At 58.9% G+C, this 24,762-nt stretch overlaps 3 protein-coding genes across 5 annotated transcripts; 1 reads left to right on the forward strand and 2 right to left on the reverse strand.

Annotated features, from left to right (window-relative positions):
- Window positions 1–2,687: 2,687 nt before the first annotated feature.
- Window positions 2,688–9,396, reverse strand: TGIF2 (TGFB induced factor homeobox 2). Of its 2 annotated transcripts, none has more exons than XM_085241456.1 (3): window positions 8,964–9,396; window positions 7,288–7,526; window positions 2,688–5,414 (listed from the first exon to the last, which is right to left on the reverse strand). In XM_085241456.1, exons 2-3 carry the CDS (start codon window positions 7,489–7,491, stop codon window positions 4,830–4,832), a joined length of 789 nt encoding a protein of 262 aa, XP_085097582.1. In that variant the 5' UTR covers window positions 7,492–7,526; window positions 8,964–9,396; the 3' UTR covers window positions 2,688–4,829. The 2 variants fall into 2 exon arrangements, with proteins under 2 accessions (XP_085097582.1, XP_085097580.1); XM_085241454.1 differs by lacking the exon at window positions 8,964–9,396 and adding an exon at window positions 8,289–8,798.
- A 1,945-nt stretch (window positions 9,397–11,341) lies between these two features.
- Window positions 11,342–17,981, reverse strand: MYL9 (myosin light chain 9). 2 transcript variants are annotated; one of them, XM_085241457.1, is made up of 5 exons: window positions 17,831–17,958; window positions 16,985–17,054; window positions 13,540–13,743; window positions 12,010–12,171; window positions 11,342–11,888 (listed from the first exon to the last, which is right to left on the reverse strand). In XM_085241457.1, exons 3-5 carry the CDS (start codon window positions 13,721–13,723, stop codon window positions 11,716–11,718), a joined length of 519 nt encoding a protein of 172 aa, XP_085097583.1. In that variant the 5' UTR covers window positions 13,724–13,743; window positions 16,985–17,054; window positions 17,831–17,958; the 3' UTR covers window positions 11,342–11,715. The 2 variants fall into 2 exon arrangements, with proteins under 2 accessions (XP_085097583.1, XP_085097584.1); XM_085241458.1 differs by lacking the exon at window positions 16,985–17,054 and having other exon boundaries at window positions 17,831–17,981.
- Window positions 17,982–20,033: 2,052 nt separating this feature from the next.
- Window positions 20,034–24,294, forward strand: RAB5IF (RAB5 interacting factor). The gene is made up of 4 exons (XM_085241459.1): window positions 20,034–20,314; window positions 20,557–20,660; window positions 21,980–22,109; window positions 22,545–24,294. The coding sequence occupies exons 1-4, from the start codon at window positions 20,183–20,185 to the stop codon at window positions 22,584–22,586; spliced, it is 408 nt and encodes a 135-aa protein (XP_085097585.1). The 5' UTR covers window positions 20,034–20,182; the 3' UTR covers window positions 22,587–24,294.
- The last annotated feature ends 468 nt before the right edge of the window (window positions 24,295–24,762 follow it).

A 24,762-nucleotide genomic window follows, 5' to 3' on the forward strand; every position in this document is an offset into this window, starting at 1 on the left:
AGAGAAAAACAGATAAATAAAACGTTTATACGTGTCCGTACACGCTTCTGCACGACTATATCCGCAGTCACCGGCTGTAAACGCAGCCATCGCTGCGCCTCAGCGCTTCACGGTGCGAAGAAGGAGCGCAGCCAATCACAGCGCTGCCTCAGAGCACGTGGGTGTGGGGTGTGAAGAATGGCCGCCGGCCAATCAGAGAGCAGTGTGACGTTTAACAAAATGGCTGCTCCCGCCATAAAATGGCGGTCAAAATAAAATGGCTGCTCCCGTGTATGAGGGGAAGGGTTTTCCGTGCTCCGTGTACTTCCGGGTAATCTGATGAGGGGCCGCCGGACCCGCCAGCCAATCACAACAGACAATGTGAAGGAAACCGGGTATGAACTTCCGGGAAAAGTGGGCGCTGAGGCCGCTGGAAAAGGCGGGACTTCCGCTGTCAGCTGAGGGCGGTACAGCAGTCGCAGCTCCTCCCTGTGCTCGCGGGGGGTCCCGACACGGCGCGGCGGGTCCCTCAGGTCGGCCGGCTCCGAGCCCCGCGGACAGCGCTACGTCGATGCTTCTCCGGGACGCGTACCGGGGAGCGGGGTACTGGGGATCAGGAGCGTGGGGCGCGGGTTGAGACGTGCCCGCCTGCCGGGGCCTCAGCCTCCTCCCACAGCCGCCTTCCCCTCGCTCACGTGCTGCCTGGCGGAGTCTCCCGCTCAGCCGCTGCCCCGTGTCTGACCGAGCGGTGCGCGCCGCCCGGCCGAGGGCTCCGGCATAACCGCAGCACGGGGCGGGCACGCTGTGCCCACGTCCGGGCGGCAGGTCGCCTTTCTTATCCGGCCTCGTGCTCCAGCAGGTGTGAATCTCCGCGGCTGTTGTTTTAAATGAGGACTGCCCTCGCGTCAGTCGTGCTTTGGTCAAACTTGAAATCAGCTCCACCGTGTCAGTTTTCCTATAAATAACGGACGTGTCAGCTGGGATGGCTGTGGGACTCCCCTGACACCAGCAGTGCCCTCTGCAGAAGTCGAGCATACCGAGCACCCTGCAGAGCTCTTGACACTGCGGCAGTGCACAGCTCCTCGCTGGGGGAGCACTGGGAGGTGAGGCAGTAAGAGCAGCAGAGCAGCAATGGAACAGTTTGCAGTGCTGCGGAGATGATGACACCACCTATAATTTGACCCTCTGATTGCACTGCTGTGGAGCATGCCACCTTGCTCTGCCCTAGCGATGGGGGTTGCGTTCACCTCGGAGCCTGGCCCAGGCCTCCCCACCACGTGTATCTTCTCAGGGTAGTAGAGGCATCACATGTGGCATGAAAGCATTGCAGTAACAGGGCTTTTTTTAGCTAGATGGAGAACAGAGCATGGCTGGGGTCAGGAGGTAGGACCTCTCCAAAGGGCACAAATCCACACTTCTTGCCTTTCAGGACAGAGGTGAGGGCTGTTGCCATCTCTGCTGCTCACTTTCATGGCTTCTTGCCCTCCTCTTTCTGCGTAGAAGCAGGTGACAGGGGCAGTGGCAGAGCAGAGCCGAGCCCTGCGGCTGTGCTCAGAGGCAGGTAGCAGCCCCTGCTTTCCCAATGCCCAGCATCTTGTACCTTCCCATTGTCTCTTTACAGGGAAGGTGTTGAGGAGCCCAAGCTCTGCTGAAGTCTGGTGACCCCAGCCCAGCAGGGCTGAATGCAGGTCCCCAAGGCTCTGCCCAAAGCCTGCCCAAGCTGCGAGGGGTGCCCAGAGCCCAGCTTGGGGCTCAGGGAGCTTGAGGAGTCTCTTGGGGCTGCTGGAGAAGCAAGCAGAGCTGGGTGGGAGACTACCAGTTGTGTTTTAATCTGCCACAACCCTCATTGCTGCAGTCTTCCCTGTGCTGGGCTGGTGGTCCTAGCTGTGTGCTAGCTCAGTCCTTTGATACCTCCCTGCCTCCAGGGTACCCCAGCCCACGCCCATCACCAAGAACAGAAATCAGCAGCAGAAGGCACAAGGTGGGGTCAATCGTTGCTGTTCCTTTCCCCAGAGTTGCCAAAAGGTATCCTTGGAGCTGCATGAGTGAGGCTCTGCAGGGGGACTAGCGGCCTACATCCTTCTATGGCCCCTGCCCAGGGCCTGGGGCACAGGATAGGGCAGCAGGAACCATCAGGACTGCAGTGCAGGATGTGCACATTGGAAACCACCAGCAGACCACTGTGAACACCACCAGCGTCTGCCTCAGGCTGGGAAGCTCTGCTCAGGCACCCAGCCCTGCCATAGTGCCCAGGGCAGCAATTCTGCTGTTGCTGCTGCTACATGTCACAGCTGCACATGGAGGAGCAAGTGGCTGCTGCTCTGCGGTCAGGCTTGCATGTCACCTGAGCATCAGGCAGGGTCAAGACATGAACTTTTTATCATTTTTTCCCCTTCAGTAAAGGTCTATCAGTGTTGCTGTCCAACTTTTCTAATCCAGGCCAGGCAGAGGAGGGGGCTCTCTGCTTGCAGGCATCAGGACCCAGTGCTGTGGCAATGAGCAGGTAATGGCCACCAGACCAAATGGGTAGGTGCAAGCTGGTGCCAGGCACAGGCCCCTTTTTTCCCTCACCCAGCACTGGCTCTTAGACCTCTTAAGCTGCTTTGGCTGAGTGTCAGGAGCTGGGGGCTGGCACTGCGGCGTGTCAGCACGTTGGGCAATGAGGTGAGGGAGGAGCAAGAGTGACATAACACAGCCTGACTCAGATCTCGTATTTAAAAAAGAAACAAACAAAAACTTTTATTTGACAACAGAAGAACAAACAAAAAGATATTTACAGTAGTTTTTTGCTCCAAACTTTAATTCCAAAAATCCCACCCCTCTCCCCCTAACCCCACAGATTCTTTCTGGTCCATCCCCAGGGCAGCAATACCATTCCATCAATACCAATCCATCTCACAGGCATAGCTGCAGCGCTCCTGCCACCAGTGCAGCAGCACTGCTCGTCCCCACTTTGGTTTGACTGAGGCAAAAATAAGGGGAGGTGAGGGAAAAGCCCCTCCCTGCCAAGGGGGACAGCACTGGGGAGAAGGGCTACCTACAAATAAGGAAAGGCTGTCCTAAAGTTCAGGGCTTTCCCCAGAAAGGAGGGACAGGGCAAAAGCTGGACAAAACCAGAGCCTGGGGAGCTGAGCAAGTTGATGCTTGTAACTGCATGGTGAGCATCAGCCCCGCAGCACTGCACTGGTGCCCCTGCCTGCCTGGGGACCATTGATGCTTGGCCCCCCACTGCAGAAGGGCAATCAGCCGATGCAATGCACTCCTGGCAAACTGTCCCCAGCCCCTCAGCGTTTGGGAGCTCTCCTTCCTCCCGTCACCTTTCCTCAAAAACAAGAAAAGAGGAAGAAAAACAGCCCCCCGAGTCAGTGCTCTCCCCAGGCTCCATCTTCTGCAGAGCACCAGGTCCTGTGGACATTATCTCTAGTCATGCAACTTAACATCAGGCTAATAACCTACGATTAGTGTTTTTCAGGATAGATAACATAGGTGTGTACGTATCACTATTTAACTTCAATTTACAGTGAAACAGCAATAGCTCAGTTCCAGGACTCCTGCAGTGCCCAGGCTCTCAATCCAGCACAGAAAGCAATGCCTGGGAGGTGCCCATAACCCAAAACAGCCCCAGCGCCGAGGCTGTGCCAGGGCTCCCCCAGGCACCAGTTGATGCTGGAAGCCACCAGCACCCACTGTGCTGCTGGAGGGCTGTGGGGGCTGTGGGGAGCAGCAGGACTCGCCCCCCCCACAGCATCTCACCAGCGTTTGGCTGCTTCAGGGGCAGCGGTGTGCAGGCTGTGAGCAGTGCACCTGCAGAGGAATGCACAGGCTGCCCATGCTCACAACACACTCCAAATGTTATTTGAAAGAAATTTTTAAAAAATTAAATTAAAAACAAAAACCTTGGATACAAAAATTTCACAGTCGGCTTTGCGTCCGCCCCCCCGCAGGAGCCTGCAGCCGCTGCTCCTCAGGCTCTGCAGCATGCTCTCTGCTCCAGGACAGTGTGCACATCTTCAGCAGGAACATGTGAGAAACGTGGGGAAATCATGGAAACATTTGTTGAAGAAATTTAAAATTAAAAAAAATAAAAATAAAAAATCCATAAATCACAATTAAAGGGAAAAGGTTTCAACACCAACAAAAATAATTAAAAAAAAAAAAAACTGCTAAACAGCACCATCGAGATTTCTACTGGCATTATCTGTCACACCCTAAGGCAGAAGATGAGGGTCCTGCATTTGCCACGGGTTTCAAGTTTCCAGTTCGCCCGTCCCCCAGCCTTCTCCAGGCAGGATGTGGCTCCTGGCCAGCACAAGGTGCTGCTATGGCCCTCTGCAAAAACTGGAGAAAGGTACAAAAAGGATCAGAGACATTTGGGAGAAAAAGAATTTCATCCACAATCCTTAAAACAGACACAAACTTTAAAAATATATATATTCTCTCTTCCTCTCCCTGAAGAAGTGGTATTGGCTGGACCCTTGTTTCCAGGAATGAGAAAAAGAAGTCAGCAGGTTTTCCAAGGGAGTTCTGTGGCTTCGCACAGCGACCATCGGTCACAGCAAGGAGAGGTTTCTGCCACAGAGGTCTGGTTCCATCCGCCCAGGGCCCCGTCCCCAGCAGGAGCTCCGTGGTTGCAGGCATCTCCCCAGGATGGGGCAGGACAGCCCTTCCTCTCCTCACCCCCTTGGTCAGCAGAGGTACAGGGATGCACAGGTCTGCTTCTGAGATGAGCTGTGAGAGGGTGCTGGAGGTCACAGGCTCCTGAGGCCAGAGAATAGGGGTCCCGTGGGTGGCAGAAGGCTGGAGGTTGGGCACCGCTGGAGAAGGGCACCCCGCAGGACCCGGACTGGGGGCTATTTGTTGACAGAGGCGCCCGGGGGCTCAGTCTGAGGTGAGAGGGGCAGCTGCCCACCCTGCCGCTGTGATTCCAGCTCAGCTGCCTTCTGCAGTGCCACCTCCACCAGCAGCTGGAAGCTGCTGAAGTCATCACCGAAGAGCTCGGGGGGTGTGGGGGGCGGTGTGTTGAAGAGTCCGCTGGTGGGGCTGGCTGCCTCGGCACGCGCCAGCAGGGCCACAGTGCTGCCGGCGGCACCCGGCAGAGCTTTGGGGTGTGGGTCTGGCTCCACTCGCTGCAGGCCAGGCTGCTTCTCCCGCTCAGGGCTGCGGGCACCCAGCACCGTCAGGTTGCCACCCAGCGCCTGGGCAGGATGGCACAGTACCTGCGGGCATACGGATATCGGCAGCACCTTGGCAGCCCCCGCTGCCGTCATGGGAGGAACCACCAGCACTCCGGAGCCAGCAGCAGCCCCCCGTGGCAGGGTCACGTCACCAGCTTTGCCCCCTCGGCGAGAGATGGTGAACTGGTTGGGGTCCTTCCCATCCTTGCGCAGCATGTCAGGGAGCAGCCGCCGCCGGGCGTTGATGAACCAGTTGCAGATCTGGGAGGAGAAAGGGGCACAGTGCTGTCAGTGAGAGGATCTGTGCCTCCCTCAGCTACCGCAGGGCTCCTCCACCCCACATCTTCCTTGGAGGAGCAAAGCCACCCCAGTAGGAGCTGCATGCGGAAACCCCACATTGGCTGCTTCGCGCCCCATGCTGCCGGCCTGGGCAGCCTCTTTTCCCCAGCACCTCCATCCCAGCACTGTGAGCAGTACTGCCCAGCCCTGCGGAGTGCTGTGGTGTGCAGGCAGGCAGAGCACCACCCTCAGTATCTCCAGTTCCAATCCCCCGACCCGCAGAGCTGCAAACTCGGCCCCCTGTGGGCAGCAGGGGGAATAAGGCAGCTCGCTATCTGGTTCTGTGCCTGCCGCCCGCCAGTGAGGCTGCGACTGAGCTTCGAAGGTACTTCTCAACATCTGCATGGCAACGGGGCAGAGCTCCACAGCTGCACTTTGGGAAGCCCTTTTGGAAGTACAGCAGCTGTGTTTTCGGTTTCTGCCATGCATTGTTTCAGTGTCTTCATATAAAAAACTGCATTTAAAAAAATGGCTACTTCCTAGAAAACAATTAGAAGAGAATAAATCAGGCCAAAAAATGATGAATATTTCCTAAATCAACAGCTCTGTAAATTATTTCTTTGGAGAAAGAGAACTTACCACAACTTCGATCACAGCAAGATCTCAGTTGTCCTTTTGTTGTCTTTCAGACAATATCTGGCATTTAACACCCTCCAATCCACGAGTCTTGCCCCCTCTTTTGTCAAAAGCCCTCTCCCCTTACAAGTCATAGGCAGCAGCCCCTGATGTGCTCCTGTAGCCCCATGGCACAGAGCCGCCGCCAGCAGGCTGCAGCCCAGGATGTGGCACACAGCCCGGCACACCGTCTGGCCATAGAACAGCACACGGCCCCAGGGCTGCTCCAGCACTCAGCTGTATGGGGGCTGCACAGGTCTCAGCTCCTCCGCTTTCATGCCACTGGGCTGAGTTTTGTTTTTTTCTCTTTTTAAACACCGCTTCCACAAGAGCAGCACCTCCACACTCCTGGGGAGGACACCCCGAGGGCAGGGGACAGGCGGCTGCAGGACTCACCAGGAGCTCACTGACCCCGACAGAGGACATGGGGCCACACAGCTGCCATCACCCTGCAGAGCCGGGGCCGCTGTGCATGCAAACAGGCGCTGGGAGCGCAGGGCCCGGCTCGGCCCCACTGCCCCAACTCCTGGGGAGAACATCTCATAGCCCAGCCTGGCTGCAGCCGTGCCCCTGGGGAAACCCAGAGACTGCAGTGGGGCTTCAGGGAAAGGAACCCACTACAGCCCTGCCAGCATCTCCCGAGAGCTACCTGCCGGGCAAGCCCAGCACCCCAGGGGCAGGCCTAGGTTGAAGTGGCCCCAAGCCCACGGCCAGCCCCAGCCCCGGGCTTCCCCTAGGCTGCTGGACACAGGCCTGCTGCTCTGCCGGTGTTCAAACCGATAAGGAGAAGAGAAAATAAAGTCTGCCTTGTCGGTTCATGAGAAGGAAACCAGACTGTGCCACGGCCCACGCAGCGGTGCCTGGGCCAGCAGCAGGGCAAGGAGCGGGGGAGAGGAGCGCTGTGCCGGGCTGCCCCGCTGCTGCTGTGCCGGGCAGTGAGCTCCCAGCGCTGCCCAGGGCCCCTGGCACGGCGTCCTTCTGGGATGGCCGCCCCTGCCCCGGGGGGGCCACAGGGGTATCCCGGGAACGTGAGGAAGCCTAAAGCACCCACAGGCACCGAAGTGACAGAGAGGCATCACCTCGCGCGGCCCCATCCGAGCGCACTGGCAGCCCCCACTCTGCGAGCTCCCAGGGAGGGGCCGCCCCGCCGTTCCCCCCCGGACTGGGGCCGCGCCTGTACCTGCAGCACGGAGAGGCTGGTCTGCCCCGAGAGGCTGAGCTTCTCCTGCTCCGAGGGGTACGCGTTGAAGCGGTGCTCGTACAGCCACTCCCGCAGGATCCGCACGGACTCCTTGGGCAGGTTGCCCCTTCTCTTCCTCTTGTTCGACTGCGACGGGTCCAGAGCCGCGGCGCCGTCGTCCTCTCCGAGGTCGCTGTCCGACATGGCGGGGCTGCCCGCGGCGCGGTGCTGCTTCGAGCCTGGGGGTTGGAACGGTACCGCGCGCGTCGGGGCGAGCACCGGCAGAGACGGAGCCCCGCCCGCCGCGCTCCGCCCGCCCGAGCGCGCACGGCCGGCGGAGCGACGGGCGGGCCGGGCCGGGCCCGGCTCCCCGCGGCGGACGGAGGACGAGAGCGCGGGGGGGAGGAGGGTGGGCCGCGGCCCCGGGGCATTGATACACAGGGGGTTCCGGGGGGCGGCGAGACCCGGCCGCTGTCAGCGGGGAACACGCCGGGAGGGGCCGGGAGCGGCGCAGCCCGCAACAGGTACCGGGCCCCGGAGGGCACAAAGCGGGCGGCGGAGCCCCGCCCCGCTGCTGGAGCTCGGCAAGAGGGACGGAAACCCGAAACCGCGCGGAGAGCCAACGGAGACCCGAACTCGTCCTCCTCCCCACCCCCGCGACCATCACCACCCGCAAAAAGAAATAAAAACCGACAAAACGCGCCCCGGCCCCCGAACAACCGCCCCGAACTGAAGCCCGAAGAGACAAACAGCGCCGAGCGCGAACAAAACCCTCCGAGCGCACCGGCCCGGGACTCGCACAAACTTTTCACGCCGCCCGAGGGGGGGCGGCTCCCGGCCCGGCTGCACAAAGGGAGCGAGACCACGCTGCGGGTCCGCACCGCCCCGCCCCGCCCCGCACTGCCCCGCACTGCCCCGCCGAGCACCGCGCCGCCCCGCACCGCCGCGCACGCAGCCCGCGCGGGACTCCATGTTTTGTGCCGCTCCGGCTGCGCTCTTACCCCCGGGCCGCCGCCGCCGCCGCCTGGGCCCTTGCATGGGCAGCGCCGGGGTCGCGCCGCCGCCGCGCCGGGGCCGCGCTCGGGGTGCGGAAGGAGCCCTCCCGCAGCGGCGGGGCCGGCGGCGAGGGGCCGAGGCACCCCGAAAAGTTTGCGGGCCGCGGCGGTGACAGATGCCGAGACAGAGTTCCCTTTGTTCCCAAGGAGGCAGGAACTTGGGCCGGGCCCCCCGCCCCCGGCCCGCCCGCCCGCCCCCGGCTGTCACCGCCGCGGCCCCGCGGCGGCGCGGCGGAGTTGCGGACGGCGGAGCCAGGGCCGCCCCCTCCCGCGGTCGGCGCGGGGCTCCTCTCGGGACGACCGCCGGCCCCCGGGGCCCCCCTCCCCCTCCTGCGGCCCGGACACAGCGGAGCCGGCCGGAGGAGACCCGGGGCGGGAGAGCGAGAGGCCGGGGGTGGCAGCCCCGCGGGCCTCGGGCCGCCCCGGCACCGTCCGTGCCGCGTTCGGGCGCTTTTAACTCACGCGGTGGGAAATCGGAAACGGCGCTCCGGCGCACCCGTGCCGGGGGGGTGGGGGGTGGGAAGGCGGTGTTCCGAGCGGGAGAACGAAGTGGGAAACTCGCTCGGGGGACGCGCGGAATCCCCCCCCCGCCCGCCGGCATCGCGCGCCCTGTCTCTGTACCGCCGGCGGCGTCACGCGTGGCCGTGGGGCCGCTCCTCGGAGCCCGGCGCGGCCGCGCGAGGTCCGCACACCGCTCCCGCACGCGGCTCCGCGGGGCGGCCCCGCCGCGATCCCCGCTCGCAGCCGCTCTCCCTCGACGTTCCGCGGCGGCCGAATGAGAACCGCTTCGAGCGGACGTTTCGCTCCCGCTAAGTCCGCCACGTCTCCCGTGAACCCGCAGCCCCGAATCGCTCGGCGTAACGCTACCGCCCCGCAGCGCCCCGCCGCAGCCTTCGGCCCGGGGGCTCCCGGGGGACCCAACCCCCGCTCCCCGGGGACGGGACGGCCGGGAACAGCCCCGCGGCCGGGGCAGAGCCCCCACCCCTCCGGGCCCATTGAGATGATAATGCCGTTAAACTTCGGCGTTTGGAAAACAATCGGGCGGGCGGTGCCGGAGGGGGATGCTGCGAACCGATGGGGCCGCGGGGCTGCCGGCTCCGCTCGGGCGCCGCTCCCTCCTTCCTTCGCCTCCTGCCGTTGTTGAATTTGTATTTTTTGATGCAAGGGGCTCCTGGGGGGGCCCTGCGGGGCGCTGCCTGCCCGAGCCGTGCCCCCATAGCAGCAGGAACTGCGGGAGGAACGCGGGGGGGGGGGAGGGGCCTTAGAGCCGGCGGCAGCGCTGCGCGGGGGGGTCGGGCCTGGGAGAAACCTCCCTGGGGAGGCTGCCATGTGCCAGCGCTGCCTCGGCTGCGGGCAGAAAACACAGTTCCGAGCGACGCTGGCTGCGGCCGCTGGCGAGCCGAAATCTGGGCAAAGCCCCTGGTCAGGGGACTGGCGGACACGAACTGAGCGGCAGAGGTGCTGCGTTCCTCAGGAATGAGAACGTCCTTCTCTGATGAGCGAGGAGGATGGAGACGGTGTGGCCCGGCGAGGAGAGGAGAAAGCGTCTGCTTCGAGTTAACCCCAAAAGATGGATTCCTAACTCGGGGTCCCTGCCTCAACCAAACACTCCTGACATTATGCCTAATTTTGTTTTGCGGACTGAAACAGCACACCTCTGAAAGAACTGCTTTGGGAGTTTTGTTTTGGTTGTTGTTTAGGTTTTTGGTTTTTTTTAGGAGTAAAACCCGGGAACCCTTCACAAGAAAATAGCTTGCGGGTTTGCTGATACTTCTTCACCCGCTGCACATGAAGCTCTGCCCAAAGGGGATGAGATACCTCTGGCAGCACAGCTGGCCGCACGGAAGCCGAGCAGCCCCACCGCCGGCGCTGAGCACTTCTGTGCTGCTGGAAACCCGGCCGGCAGCTGCGGAGGAGGTCCGATTGAAGGGGAAAAGCCTGAAGGATTCGATCCGGTCCCAGGAGCTGCTCCTCGGCTCCGTGTAACCAGTCCCACCGCGCGTGTGCTCTCGGCTCCTCTTTCGCTCGGTTTAAATCAAGCTGCTGTAGCAAATCCCGTTCTTTGCTGTGGGACTCTCAGGTGCCCTTCTCTGAACTCTCCGAGCACGGCCGGGTCTGCTTTATGTTCGAGGTGTGGGCGATGCGGGGCCCGAGCCGATGGCCAGACACTGCTCTCTCTTAATCCACTTTTTTTCCCCTCCTAATTCCTAGCATGTGATCGTTTCCTTTTTTTTTCCTTCATCTTTCTTTCCGTATTTAGACAGCAGCAGAGCTCCGCCCTCCCGGGGGCCGCCCGTCCCCTGGTGCAGCGCGGTACGACGCACACCTGCAGCGCGCGTTCCTCCCGAGCCGCACTCCCCGCGCACCCATCCGCGCTCGCAGCCGCACGTCGTGCTGCCCGCGACCCCGTGGAGCTCCGCACCGCGCAGCCCCGGCGCTGCAGCTCTGCGGGAGGGCAGCCGGAGCCGGGGACGAGCAGCCCGAGGAGCTGGGGAAGAGCTGACGCGGAGGGGCCGGCAGCGGGCTGAGACCTCCCCGCGAGCACGGGACTACGAGGTTCCTTAAACGCCCGCAACCCCACAGCTGTCAGCGGGGGCCGCATCCTCCGCAGCACACACCCGCAGCCCGTACCGCGCGTGCGGTGCTGCATCCAAACGCCTCCCCGCGCCCGTCCCTCTGCCCGTCCCGTAGCGCAGCTCTCATCAGCAAAGTAAATGGTGCTTAAGCTGATTTTGCAGATGGGTCAGGAATTATTTGGCTTCAAAATCAAATTAACTGCTTTCGAGAGGAGGAGCTGCAACAGGGCAGCTGGGGAGGACACGGTGTGGGAGCTGGGGCGCGAGCGGCCTCAACCCAAACCCCAAACCCCAAACCCAGGGCTGCACCAGGCAGGGCGGGAGCACAGAGCACTGCTGTGTCACACCCATCACACTTCAGGCTGCTTCAGCTTTCTGAATCCCTTAGATCACAGGCTCTAAAGCCATAAAACAGCCAAAGAGGAAGAAACAAAGTGTTCTTTTCTTTCTTTCCTAAAGGAAGGGAGTGTGGGATGAAAGGGGAGAGCTTCTTTCTGTGTTAGGTCCTCTGGGAGAGGGACTGCACTGCTTTGAGCCAGCCGGAACCCCCCCGGCCAGCGCTTCCCAGGCTGCCTGCCTCTGTCCCGACCCTCCTGCTGAGCAGGGTGAGCGGCAGAGCGTGGGGGGGAGCCTGGCTGGGATCCCGGGGCAATGGGAGAGGACAGGCGGGCATGCGATGGCAGCACCGGCATGGAGCAAGGTGCCGGCCCAGCCAGGGGGAGCCTGCGGTGGGGCCTGGTCAGTGAGGGGAGGGGGTGCGGGTGGCACGTGCGGGAGGCGGGGGGCAGCTCTCAGCTCTAATCGTCCTTGTCCTTGGCTCCGTGCTTCAGGATGCGGGTGAACTCCACGTAATTGAAGTTGCCCTTCTTGTCGATGGGCGCCTCCCGGTACATCTCGTCCACCTCCTCATCAGTGAACCTGTCCCCCATGGTGGTCAGCAGTTCACGCAGATGGTCCTCGTGAATGAACCCTGTGGGGATGGCAGGGACAGCATCAGCGTGTGAAGGCAGCGTGTGTGGAGACCCCCCACTGCCCTGCTCCCAGCCCTGCCCATGGCCTCAGAGCCGCCTGCAGGCACTCCCCAGGTGTACCTGACGCCTCCTCGTCGAAGCAGGCAAAGGCATTGCGGATGACATCCTCCGGGTCGGTGCCGTTCAGCTTCTCCCCAAACATGGTGAGGAACATGGTGAAGTTGATGGGCCCCGGTGCCTCGCTCATCATGCCCTCGAGGTACTCATCAGTGGGGTTCTTTCCTGCCGGGCACAGGCAGGGTGTGGGTCCCATCCCCAAGGCCAGCCCCATGCCCATGCTGCCTGCAGAGCTCAGCTATGGCAGACTCCCAAGGATTTTTCCATTTTTTTTAGTTGTTACCTGCCTGAACAGTGCCTGAGCTGACCGCAACCACCCCAGGCTACCCTGGAGATGTGCCCTTGCTGCTGGCCCACCAGACTGGATGGAGCTCACCACCTACCCTTCCCCAGGGCTGCAGGGCAGCACCCTGAGCACAACAGCCTCCAGTGCTCCATGCTCATGCCAGCCACCGACTGCCACAGGAGGTAGGTTTGGGGGTTCATTCACAGATGCCATGAGCACAGGGATGGGTTTTCACAGCATCCACCGCTCCTGCTCAGTCCCTCTCCATGTCACTGTGTCCCAAGCATGGCTCCCAGTAGAGCACTAGGGTTGGCCTCTGCCAAGCACAGCCCTGATGCACTCAGTGCATGGCCCTCTTGTGCTTTCTCTTCCAGGTAGGACCTTCAGAACAGATCCAGCCACCAGATCAATGATTCACAGAGCTCCCATCATGGCATGGGGCCAAGAGGGGGACAGCAAGGGGGCAGGCTCTGGGTGGGCAGCATGGCTGCATTGCTGGGTTTGGTCTCATCCCCAAGAGCCCCTGTGCCAGGCAGTGCTGAGCCAGAGTGGCTGGGAAGCGCACATCTTCCCCAAGCTGCCAGCCTGCTTGGAGGCTCTCCCTGGCTCAGTGCTGTCACCAGCCCTACCAGGACGCACCTGCTGCAGTCCCCTGCCAGCACAGACACAGACCTCACCCATCCACAGCTTGAAGCCATCTCCCATGTGGGACTCTGTGTCCAGCAGGAGGCTGCATCCTGCTCCATCCCTTGTGGAGGAGCCTGTGGGTGCTGGGTTGGGAGCCCCCTAACCGCACCGACCCAGCCATGCAAGTGGCATGGGACAGGTCTGTCCTGTCACATAGGCTATGAGCAATGAAAAGGCTTTATCCTGGTGACATTTTGGGGTGGGACCACTCCAGCCCCCAGCTGCTCCTCGTGCAGAGCTGCTCCAGCCCCAGCAGAGGCAAGGACCTGTCCTTACCAGTGAATGCAGCTGTAAGAACAACAGACCCTTGGGCACTTCCACAAGCAGCCTTCAAAGGCCAATCAGTGCACCAGAGGACGTCTCTCCAGTTTTTGCAGAATCAAACTGGCCCAAAGCAGGAGGGTTGTGCCCCAGTGCCACCCCAACAGTGGGCTCACTGCACGGTGACCAGGACCCCTCACCAAGCACTGTTCCCGTGACCCACAAGCAGCTGGCTAAAGAGGCGTAAGGGGAAATGGGACTGGGGGATGTGAAGAAGGGACAGGGGAGGGTCTCCTCACCCATGGAAGCAAGCATGTCATGCAGATCCTCCTTGTCGATGAACCCATCACGGTTCTGGTCGATCATGTTGAAAGCTTCCTTGAACTCCTGGATCTGTGACTGGTCGAACATAGCGAAAACATTGGAGGTGGCGCGCTGCGGGCGCTTCTTGGTGGTCTTGGCTTTGGCACGTTTGCTGGACATGTTGGCAGCTGTGGTGGTACCTGTGGGCAGGGCAGGGCTATTAGAGGAGAGCAGAGGGACACAGCTTCCCTGTGTTGCTGCACAAGTGCCGCTCACCAGCTCTATCCCTGTTTCACTGGCTGTCACCAAGTTTGGCAACAGTGAGATAATGCGGTCGCAGGGTAGGACGTGGGGACAGGGGAGACCCGGGCTTTGCTGAGCACCTTGTGAGGTTCCAGGAGCAGCTCTCACTGCCTCCGTTCCCAGCGCGTTGCAGGGCTGTCCCCGTGCCCACACCCTCTGCCCCCAGAGCGATTTGTTGGCTGCCCCCTCTGTGCCAAACCCAGCACCACCACGGGTGCCTCTCAGGTGCCACCTCGGATTTTGACGCACCCCCCCCACGCCACGGCTGCCCCGCGCTGGGCGGACACAATCACCCCCTCCTCGTGCCGGAGCAGCCCCCGCCTCATAGGGCCGAGGCTCTGCCGGTGCCCGGGGTTATCGCTGCGGGCGCATTCCTCGCGTGCCGCCGCCTCCCCACCCCCTCCGCCCCGCTCCGGCCGCCCGCACTTGGTTCCGTCCACGAAAGAGCCCCGAAGGCAGGTGGGGGGTGAGGGCAGCGCCGGGGGGTGCTGAGGAGCGGCCGCGGAACGGCGGGCACGGAGGACCGCGTAGCTGCTACATATAATGAGGGACGGGAGACGAGAAGAGCCAGGCAGGGGGGCAGGGAGGGGTCAACAGCAAGACCTCTGCCACTGCACGGACGGATGGACGGCCCCCAGCGGGCTCAGCCGGGGCAGTCCGAGTCCCAGCAGGGACGGCATTGCAGGCGGCCACTGCCTTGCCGTGGGGAGAGCAGGTCGGCTCCGGGATGAGCAGACGGTGCCCGAACCCCTTCAGAGCCTTCGAGCAACGGTTTGGTGCCCCCGGCGCTGCCGGGCCGGATCACTGCCTGATACACCTGCACCTGAGCACCGGGCCCCATCCCCAACCCTTATGCAGGGCCCTGCAGCACTACCAGCGCTTCCCAGGAAGAGGATGCACAGACCTCTCCCGGTCAAATCCCAAAAAGTGAAGCTCAGGAAGCTGCCACCAGAGACAGACCTGACACAGGGGCCTTCCTGGCATCAGCTGCCACGCAGCGCAGCCTGAGAGAGAACCTGGGTGAAGTCAATCCACTGCCACGGCGCTGCCCAGATTCTTGTGCTTCCACCACGGCCACTGCTTTGCAGGCAGCCCCAAAACTCAGCTTCCCCATCAGGGACAAGGAGTCCCTGGCTGCTGCACGGCAGGAAGCAGTGCTAACAGACAGTTCCTCAGTGGAGAGGAGGAGCAGAATGTGCACCTCATGCCTTGGTGGCAGTGCTGTCCCTGGGCTCTGCCTGTTCTGGCAGGGGACGCAGAGCAGCTGAGGGCCACATCACACTACATTTAGCAGTGCAAAGCAACAACAGCACTGCCCCTAGCTGACCCTAGAGTGTATCTGCCTGTGGTCCTCCCAGCACTGTGGGCACCAGTCTGTGCGGGGGAGCACAGATGACCCCCCCGATCTGTTGTGCCAGTACAGACCCAGCAATAAAAACTCTGCCAGCAGAATGCAGCTCAGCCAGCACTGTGCCTGCCAACCACAGAGAGCAACAAGCAGAGCTATTAGCAGAAGAAATAAGCAGGAGTTTTGCTCTCACCACATGTATTAATACAAATAATTAATACAAATATTTACACTGCCCCAGCTGTGACCAGCCAGCATAAGCATGGCTAGGCATGAGCTCCCTGAGATGGGGGGGACTAAGTGCAATTTGGGCAGCACGTGGCTTTTTTTCTGTTTGATTCCACTGTTTGATCCAAAAAATCAAGGTGTTTGGTCCTAAGGACCAGCTCAGCTCCTGATCATTTCATTTCTGCTTCTTGGGACTGCCTGTGGCTCAGAAAGAGACTCTTGGGGCTGGGTGCAGGGAAGGTGCTCTGTCTGGAGGAGGAGTTCTGTGCAGCTGACCCAGGGCTGTCCGTGCCCTGCTGAAGGGCCCGATGGCAGCTCTGCACCACGCAGCCCCAGAGTCTGGCTGCTCAGAAAACCCAGCGCCAGAAGAGTTTGGGCAGTGCTGGGCCATAACGCCCTGTACACTGCAGGGCTGAGCATCCAGCTCCTCTTCAGCAAGAGGAAAAGCCACAGCATCAAGCCCTGCTCCAGCAAAAGGCCCATCCCAGGACTGTACTAGACCAGGATCTGTCCATCACAGGCAGTGGAGCACGGAGCTCAGCGCTGTTGTGAAAGCAGCCACCAGCCCACCTTTGCCCTTCTGCCGCCTGCCTCCTGCATCACAGGACTCGTACCTTCCCCTCTAAAGAGGCAGCCCCACACACCCATGGGCCCAGCTTGAAAAGTTACTGTAGAACATAGATGCAGTTTTAAAGAGAAAGATGGGCTGTTATGAGTAAAATAAGCTGCCATATATTTCCTCGTTGGTAAAAAGCAAGCGGCTTCACCCCAGTGCAGTTCCTGGCCACGCTGGAGGAGCAGACAAGCTGAAGGGACATCCTCATGCTGCCAGGGCATGAGGACCTTCCCAGCCCTTCCTGCCCACACCAGATCTCATGTATCACTTAAGTCTCTTGTCCCAAGAAAAAATAATAAACCAGAAGAGAGCTGCTGCTGGGTGAGCAACTGCAGGGGCTCTTGGCAGGCGGGACAGGGGACAAAAGGGACAGGGGGACCTCGGCCTTCCAGCTGCTGCACATGGTGCAAATATGATGTTGGGTACTCCTGTGCTGCTTAGGGTGTCCCGAGAGTGGCTCCTACAAGGCTGGGTATCCAACTGCAGGGAGTGCTGCATGGCTCTGTCACCGTGCAGGGCTGCTTGTGGGAGGGAAGGATATCATCTGCACAACACCCCAACACCCAGATACAGGGCAAACATCTTCTGAAGGTCGATTCAAACTGCTCCTGGGTACAGCCCCGTGGAAATAAACAATGGCCCCTTTGAGAGTCTGTTTCAAGCAGCAGCAAGCCAAAACATACAGCCTTTACTGAAAGGTGAGCGTGCTGGAAGCTGAGCTGCCCATTCCTCCCTGCTGCTAAAACCCCAACCCCGGGGTGCAGCAATGCTCAGCTCTGTCCTCGCTGCACACACAAGATATTTGACCACGCAGACACTGCCTGCATGTGGAACCACACAGCCACAGCCCTTCTGCCATGCCCAGGGCTGGGAGCAGAAGGCACCCCAGCAGCAAGGCTGCGTGGCCCCATGCCCTGCCGTCTTCCCAGGGAATGAAGGAGCTCACCTCAAGGGGAATCCGGCCTCAGTGCGTTGGGGGGAGGCGGCAGCAAACTCCTCCTACAGCAGCGCAGAGCCTGCCAGTGACGAGGGGAAAAAATTCGAGTGACTGAAGAAACCGACCATCTTTGGTAAGCAGCAGCGGTTGTTGACACTTCAGGATGTTCCGCTCCAAAGAATGCTGCCCCAGCCGCTGCTTTCTCCATGGCTAAGAACCTCCCTGGCTTTTATCACGTTTGTAACATTTTGTTCCAAAAAGGCATGCAGGGAGCGGAGCTGAGGAAGCCAAGGGGACCTAAAGTTTTCATGGGCAAAAAAGTTCCCCCGCCTCTGAGGAAAAAGAGCTAAATAAAGGATTTCTGCCTTCCGACAGTTTATCGCCTGAAGTTGCTCACAGGTCTCGTGGGAGATCTCTGGAGCATCACGCACGCATCTCGGTTTGGGCTCCGGCGGTCAGTAAGACCCGGGGGAAAAGCAGAGGCTCCGGGAAGGAACAACAGCACCCCGTGACAGCGCGGGACGGGTCCCGCCTGCGGTCACCGCAGCCGCCGAGAGCTGCGCTCCGGATCGCTCTCCCCCGGGGAACGCCTCGTACGGGACGGGGACCCGAGCGGCGCTCCTCTCTCCGCGAGGGTCGCGGGCTCCTCTCGCAGCGTCGCACCCCGTCCCCCAGGCTGCAGCAGCGCGGCTGGTGCCCCCGGCCGTGCCCTCGTGCCCCGCAGACCTTTCCCGAGCTGCCCCCCGGCCCTGTCCCGCGTCCCTCCCGCCCGCTCCGTCGGAGTCGCCCGGTTCCCTCTCGCCCCGCCGCCGCCCGGGGCCGCGGGCAAATCCGCCCGGACGGCAGAGCTCTCACCTGGGCCGGAGCGGGCAGCTGCGGGACCGACGGCGCTGCTCTGCGCCCCCGGCCGGCGGCGCGGCCCTAGGCGCGGGCTGGGGTCGGGGCGGTGCCGGACCCCTCGTCCCGCCCCCCCCGTCCGCCTCGGCCCATACAAGGCAGAAGAATGCGGCGGGGCCGGGGCGGCGGGGTGCGCTGTCGGCCGTACATAGAGGGAAGGACGGCCGGGAGGTCCACGCGTGGCTGCTGTCCCGGAGATGGAGGGGGCACCCACAGGTGATCACAGTTCAAGGCTCGTGGGGTCCCCGACGGCGACCCGGGGGGATTTGCCTTGTTTCCCCGGGGCCAGAACTCAGCCTACGGAAGGCTGAGGGCGAGCGGGACGAAGAGCTGACACGATCTGTGGTTTACATCGAGCCGCAGCCCTCACCCTCCCACCGGGAATCGCCGTTCTGGGGCTGCGCGGCTGTGGGGCTGCACAGAGTCTGTGCTGAGCCTGAGCTCCACGTGGGGCCTTCCCGAAAAAGTTTGCCTTTTAAAGAAAAGAAAGGAAAGGAATAAAAAAGGAAAGAACATGTCTCAGGAGGCAGAGAGCTGAGCTGCAGCCCCATGCTGCTCCCAAGGGTTTTCCGTGCATCTGCCCCGAGCACAGCGGTGTCTGCGCAGCGCCCGGCAGCCCCAGCTCCCAGCAGCAAGCGGCCATTGGGCCAGCAGTGAAGGTAGCAGCTCCTCACACACTGTGCAGCCTCTGCAGTTGGGTGCACACAAAGGGCTGCTGCTGGGATGCCCAGCACACGCTTCTCTTCCTCCCTTCCAGACTTTCCCACTTTCACTTCTCGCAGAGCATCCAGCTGCCTGTACACCCTCCTCCTCTGACTAAAGGTGTTCCGCAGTAGGGAGCTTGTTCCTACTTCCACATCTTCTTCTCTCACCTCGCTTCTGCTTCTTCCTTGTTCTTTCCTGCTATAATTTTACTTGGTTTTCTCTCTGGGGGCAGTGGGTCGTGGAATGGAGCTGGGGTAAAACCAGGCAGTTTTTTAGCACATCAGTTTTAGATGAGTTTAGATCCAAGTGTCCCCTCATCACACAAATGCTTCCACCCCTGCAAATTGGCATTGAGCAGGAGCACGAAGTCAGTGATGCTGAGACTCCTTACAAGCCAAGGACACAGCCCAAAGTCCTGTTGTCCTTCAGACATGGCCCCTGCTGTGCTCAGTGCCCCTCTCATTGAAGGGTGAGGGCAGACAGGGCTACTGTGCCCCAAATGCCTGCGGAGCCCCAGGGGAGCAGGGTCAGAGCAGCCCTCAGCAAGGAAATCTGTCATGGTAGGTGTCACAGTTGAAGGTTCCTATGGGAGATACAGCACGGGTCCCCTTCTGTCACATGTCACCCTCTTTATAACACAGTGGGAGTCCAGTGATTCGGACCGTCTTCTTCAACTTGCAGCAAATGCCTCAGAGCACGCAGTCAGGGGCCTGACAGATATCTGAGGCAGTGCTGGGAAGCCCACAGGTACACTGCAAAATTGGTATTTGAATGACATGGCAGCAGCTGGAAGGGATCAGCAGTCTGGGACGGGAACTCCTCTGCCTGTGCAGGAGCTCAGCGGCCTGTTGCCAAAGTCAATAGCAAGGTGGCTGCTGCTGCAGTGCTTTGTCCTGCAAGCAGAAAGCAGCCAGGCTCCCAAAATGCTGAGTCAAGCTCAGGCTGGTCTGCGCAACAGAAAAACGCAGGGCCTTAGAGCCACTGTTTTGCTAATGGAGAAATGAATGAAGCACTGAACTTCACCGCGAGTGGGGATGTGCACGGACAGGCAAGCAGGGCGCAGCTCCCGAGGAAGAGTCTGCCCAGGGCTGTGGCGGAGGCGGCAGGTGGTGCTGCGAGGCCGGGCTCTGCCAGCGGCTCCGAGGTGCCCGCACGTGCAGGACACGCGGCGCCCGCAGTTGGCTCCCGGGCCGCAGCCAGCCCGGCCAGCTTCGATCGCTCCGCCGAGAACGCGCCGGTTCCGGAACGCCCCGGCCTCTCAGCGGCCCGCAGCGCTCAGCAGGCAGACCCGGCCCGGGACCCGAAGCAGCGCCGGGTCGTAAGGAGCGCCGGCTCAGCACCGCCCGCCCCGCCCCCGCGGCGTCCCGAGGCGAAGCCCCGCCTCGCGCCGTGAGCCCTCTCGCCCGCCGTGGGAGGGCGGGGCGCCCGGTTCGGTCACGTGTCTCCCGGCAGCGCGGCGATTGGCGGACGCGGGGCGTGGGTGAGTGACGGCGCGCGGCGGCCGCTTCCGGGGCCGTGCGGGGCCGCCGGGCGGGAGGAAAGGAGAGGAGAGGAGAGGAGAGGAGAGGAGAGAAGAGGAGAGAAGGAGGAAGGAAGGAAGGAAGGATGAGCGGCGCGCGGCGCAGGGAGGAGCCGCCGCACGCGCAGCAGCACGCGTTGGCCAACGGCGGCGGGGCCGGGCCGCGCGGCTCCGTGTGGGGCAAAGCGCTGCGCAGCGACTCCGCCTGGCACGACAAGGTGCGCGGCTCGGCCGGGCCGGCGGGCGGGGGGGCGGCGTTGGGCGGCTCCGGGGAAGCGCCGCCGGCTCCGCTTCCCGCGGCCTCCCGACCTCCGCCTCCGCGCTGTCGGGGTCGGCGGTCCGGCAGCCGCTTCGGTCTGTGGGGCGCTGGAGGCGGGGGCTCGGGGCCGGGCCGTGGCTTAAGCCGCTGTCCGATGATTAACGAAGAAAACAGAAGCCTTGTTTCGCTTTCTCTCCTCAGGACGAGTTCTTAGATGTCATCTACTGGTTCCGACAGATCATCGCGGTTATTCTGGGAGTCATCTGGGGGGTGGTTCCTCTGAAGGGATTCGTGGGGATCGCAATGTAAGGCTCCTTCCCTTTTCTGCCCCGTGCGCTTTCCCACGTTTGGTCCGGCTTCTTGTCTGTTTGCAGCCTGTGCTGTAAATACAGCCGGGTGCAGCCCCTGCATCTGCCCTGTGTCTTCAACCCAGCATTGCATTCCAGGCTGCTATTTGTCAGGAAATTCAAACTGTAACACCTTCATCAGCTCCTTTCTTTCTCCTCTTTTTTTTTACTTCGTTTTTCATTTCTTTTAGCATTATTAAAGAAGGCGGGGTGGAAGGAGCTCAGCTGACTTGTGAAGTGTCCTATTTCTGTGTGTGTAAATGGGGGCTTCAAAGAAGTAACAGGAAAAGCTGGGGAGTCTCTTTGCAAATGTCTTTGCTTAATTAAGGCCTCCACAAACAGCTCTCAACTCTGAGCTTTTCTTGAGGCAAATGAAATTACCTGTCCTAGCTGTGTTAAGGGGATGGAGGGAGTGTTGCTGTGTGCCTCTAAAAAAATCCTGAAGTTTGGAACTTACGGAAATGTGCTGCAGGACAACAGTGCTTTAACAGAAGCTCAGTAGCAACATGTAGACAGTTACATCTGAAGTGCTCCTGCTAATAGATGAGGAGTTGGGAAGCATTACTTGTACTCAGTCAACCATTTGTTCCCAAGGTGTCTTCAGGTGCATGTGCCCGTTTCTGTGCTACGTGTTAGAAATAAAAATGTGGTATAATTTGGGAAACTAAAAGCTTCTAGAATCGTGCATGCAGTTGCTCTGTGATATGTGGTTGAGCAGCTGCTTGCAGCTTGCTGCTGGTCTTTGAACCGGTGTCTTCAAGTAGGTCCGTTCCTAAAGCTTTCTTTCCAGGACACGTACTTGTCACTTGCGAGGTTGTCTCAGCCTGAAGTTAGAGTAATATAAGGCCAAACTGGTCTAAGAACAAATGGGAGGTCTCATTTTTTTTGTCTCCGTTGTCTTCTAATCCTCCTCCTTTTTGGCAGCCTCAAAATCAGTGTGTGCAAGGAAATGGGATTCTGTGTTGGGAGCAGGAGTATTGCTGATATGCAATAGAAGACAGCGTGCAGGATTTGCAGATCTGCTGATAATTCCGGCTTCTCAACAGACAGATCTGTCTGTTGAGCCTTAGTTGCTGTAGGTTGTGCCTCGTGAGGTGAACCTCATCCAAACCCAGCTGCTGACCTCGAGGGGCTCTTGTAAGGAAGACACTGAGCTGCCCGTGTAAAGGGATAGGGATAGTGCTCCCTTCTACCTCTTCTCTGCTGACATTTCATATGTTGCTTTGTGGCATATTGGATGTGCTATGGAAAATGACGGTTCCTAATCTTTCTTCCAGATTCTGCCTGATCAATGCTGGTGTTCTGTACCTCTACTTCAGTAGCTTCCAACAGATAGATGAGGAGGAATACGGGGGAACATGGGAGCTAACAAAGGAAGGATTCATGACATCTTTTGCACTGTTTCTGGTAACATCTCTTGCTTTCTTTAAGTTGGTTTGTGAATCGTGTTGGTGAACTTTCTGATGGTCTGGAAGAAAAGCAGGCAAGCCGGGGCACTGATAGAAGAGAGATGTGTTAACATCCGCTGATAAGTAGGATTGATGGGAAGGAGAATTGCCATCACTGCCCTTCCCCAGGTGCTTGAATGCACTCATGACTCGATGTGGTGGTGTTTCTAAATCGCTGGAGGGACTGGTGGGATTTATTGTAGCTATATTAATCACTCTGGAAGCCAAGCGAGATGAATGGCACCATTTGTGGTGCGTGGAGATCCCAGTGCCTCTCTGATGCACTCTCAATACTGGAATTCAGACCCCCATCAGTGAGGCATGAACTTGTTGTCAGTGTTCAAACCCTCTCCAGAGGCACGAAAACAACCTTCTCTTCCTTTCTTCTCCACAGGTTGTTTGGATAATCTTCTATACTGCCATCCACTATGATTGACATAGTCTGCAGCTTTTGCCTGTTAAATCAGTTGTCAGTAAATCAAGAAGGTTTTAATAAATCATCACATTTAGCAGACTGGTGGGAAGTCTGGGGAAGTCCAATCAAGTTCCTTCTGATTAGCATAGAAGAGCCCCATCCCTTCTGCTGGAAAAGCCAGTCTGACTCCGTTTTAAATACCCATTAATTATTGGAACTATTAAAAAGCCATTGGAATTCTTGGAAGTGATTCAAGACTGTTCAGATTTTCAACTTTCTGCGACTCTAGCCAGTAACTGTATCAAACTCCTGAATGCTGAAGATCAAATCCGTTAATTTAATGTATGTATGCCCTGTATCTGGAATCTGTCATTATGTTCTGACGTGTCTTCCATTGTTGTCCTTTATGCAGACAGGTTTTTTAAAAGAGATTGCAAGGTTGGTGGGAGGAAGGCCCTGCAGCATCAGAATATGAGTTCAGTGGCTGCCCTCAGCATTTTTTGTAGTAATCAGATCTGATTTGATTAAACAGACTGTGTTGGTACAATTTCTCATAGCTTGTTTTACTTGCTAATCATCACCAGAATTTTCAAATAGTCCTTGCCGAAGACAAATTTTTAAGCAACTTTGCTAGAAAGAGCTGTGATTAATTTTGTTAATGAATGTTTAACTTAAAACATGTTCCGGAGGCTGGAAACACCACTGCATTTTGCTGGCCTGATTATGAAATTGCCAACACTTACCTCAGAGCTCAGTGGTCTTGAGGAATCGTCATTAAGCAGGTGCACTTGGAATGGTATGCATTTGAATTCTACTTTTTCATTAGTTTTTAAATTTTTTTTTTTATTTCAACTGACTTCAGATGTTCTTTGTTAATAAATGCAGGAGACTAACACAACTGAGGCAGCTAACATCTTAATGTATAACTACTAATTTGTGAATCAGGCAGATTCAGTGAAGCACATAGCCTCTGGTTTGCAAGGTGCTCTCTGAGTTGGTCACACCACAGCTCAGTTCCTTCCTATTCATGCCCTTATTGTGCTTTGGTGGGGAGTCTCTGCTTTAAAAGTATTTCTAAGGACTTGTATTTCACAAGTAGTGACTGAGAAATGCACAGTCCTTGTTTTTGCCTGAGGACTTTGCAGCCTAGCTGCCATGTGGTTCTTGCTTTTATAAACCACAGCCCGTTTATCCAAAAGGAATCCTGACCTAAAGCTGCCTTGTAGTGAGGAGCTGATGGTTTTGGCATGCCCTTGGTGGAAGTGCAGCAGCTCAGTTCTTGCATATGAGTATGCAAAGCTGGGAATTTGATTCTCCAGCTGCTGAGCTGGGGCTCCAGAACTAACCACCTGTGCAGGTGGCTTTCCTTTACCAGGGAGAATGCTGGCTGCTCTCGGTGGAGAAAAACACCCCGGGGTAACTTAGGTCCTTGGGATGCTGAGGGAACAGTGCAATAGCAGGCAGCTTCTGCTACATGTGAGTTGCCAAATTAAGTAAGTGATCTCAAACAAGAGCTACATGTGCTCCTCTCTGTCCCCAAACTTGCTCAACCTTTTGGTCTGATGCTTTTTTTTTTTCCTCTTATTTCAGCTGAAAGCATTAATTTCCCATGATGATTACATAGCCTGCTACTTCTTAGTCACTCTTTGCTACTGCCATCTGTTTGCAGCCATTGGAAGAATCACTGTATACTTGAAATGCTCTAATAAATATCACCTGGATAACCCGCTGTGCAGCTTCTGTATCCTCTGGTCTTTGAAGTTTTGCAGAATATTGGGAAGCTGAGATTCCTTTAAGGGTCTGAATTTTAGTAAATATCTTAGCCAGCAGCTCTTTGGGTTTCTTAAGCCTCTTGTACTGCAGGCTCAACTGCTGTGCTTTCAGAAGACAGAAGCGTTTGTAGTGGAAGCGGTAGCCAATGCGCACATCCACGCTTTAAGAAGCAGGATAAACCAAGCATTGTCCCTGTATAAGCTGTGCTGTCTGTTCAGGCCTGAGCATGCTTGCTCTGTGCTCTTGGTTTCTTGCAGGGCCGGTGACTGAACGACGACTGCTGGGAGGCTGTGCTGCCACAGGGCTGCAACACAGAGAAAAAGAGCTGAGCTGGGCCGTGGGAGCTGCGGCTGTCAGCGTGCAGTTCCATAAGCAGGCCGCATCCTTGTGCGGTCCCTGTGACGACGCAGGAGGCTGCGCTGCT

This window comes from Meleagris gallopavo, chromosome 22, assembly GCF_905368555.1.
Source record: "Meleagris gallopavo chromosome 22, MGAL_WU_HG_1.1, whole genome shotgun sequence".
Lineage (NCBI taxonomy): Eukaryota > Metazoa > Chordata > Aves > Galliformes > Phasianidae > Meleagris > Meleagris gallopavo.

Coding starts and splice junctions, on each gene's coding strand:
- MYL9 (XM_085241458.1), bottom strand. CDS start 13,723: ATGTCCAGCAAACGTGCCAAAGCCAAGACCACCAAGAAGCGCCCGCAG. Junction 12,172..13,539: donor TGACATGCTTGCTTCCATGG/GTGAGGAGACCC, acceptor TGTGCCCGGCAG/GAAAGAACCCCACTGATGAG. Junction 11,889..12,009: donor CTTCGACGAGGAGGCGTCAG/GTACACCTGGGG, acceptor CCATCCCCACAG/GGTTCATTCACGAGGACCAT.
- TGIF2 (XM_085241454.1), bottom strand. CDS start 8,325: ATGCAAGGGCCCAGGCGGCGGCGGCGGCGGCCCGGGG. Junction 7,527..8,288: donor GCGGCGGCGGCGGCCCGGGG/GTAAGAGCGCAG, acceptor TCCAACCCCCAG/GCTCGAAGCAGCACCGCGCC. Junction 5,415..7,287: donor CCAGCCTCTCCGTGCTGCAG/GTACAGGCGCGG, acceptor TTCTCCTCCCAG/ATCTGCAACTGGTTCATCAA.
- RAB5IF (XM_085241459.1), top strand. CDS start 20,183: ATGAGCGGCGCGCGGCGCAGGGAGGAGCCGCCGCACGCGCAGCAGCAC. Junction 20,315..20,556: donor ACTCCGCCTGGCACGACAAG/GTGCGCGGCTCG, acceptor TTCTCTCCTCAG/GACGAGTTCTTAGATGTCAT. Junction 20,661..21,979: donor GGATTCGTGGGGATCGCAAT/GTAAGGCTCCTT, acceptor TCTTTCTTCCAG/ATTCTGCCTGATCAATGCTG.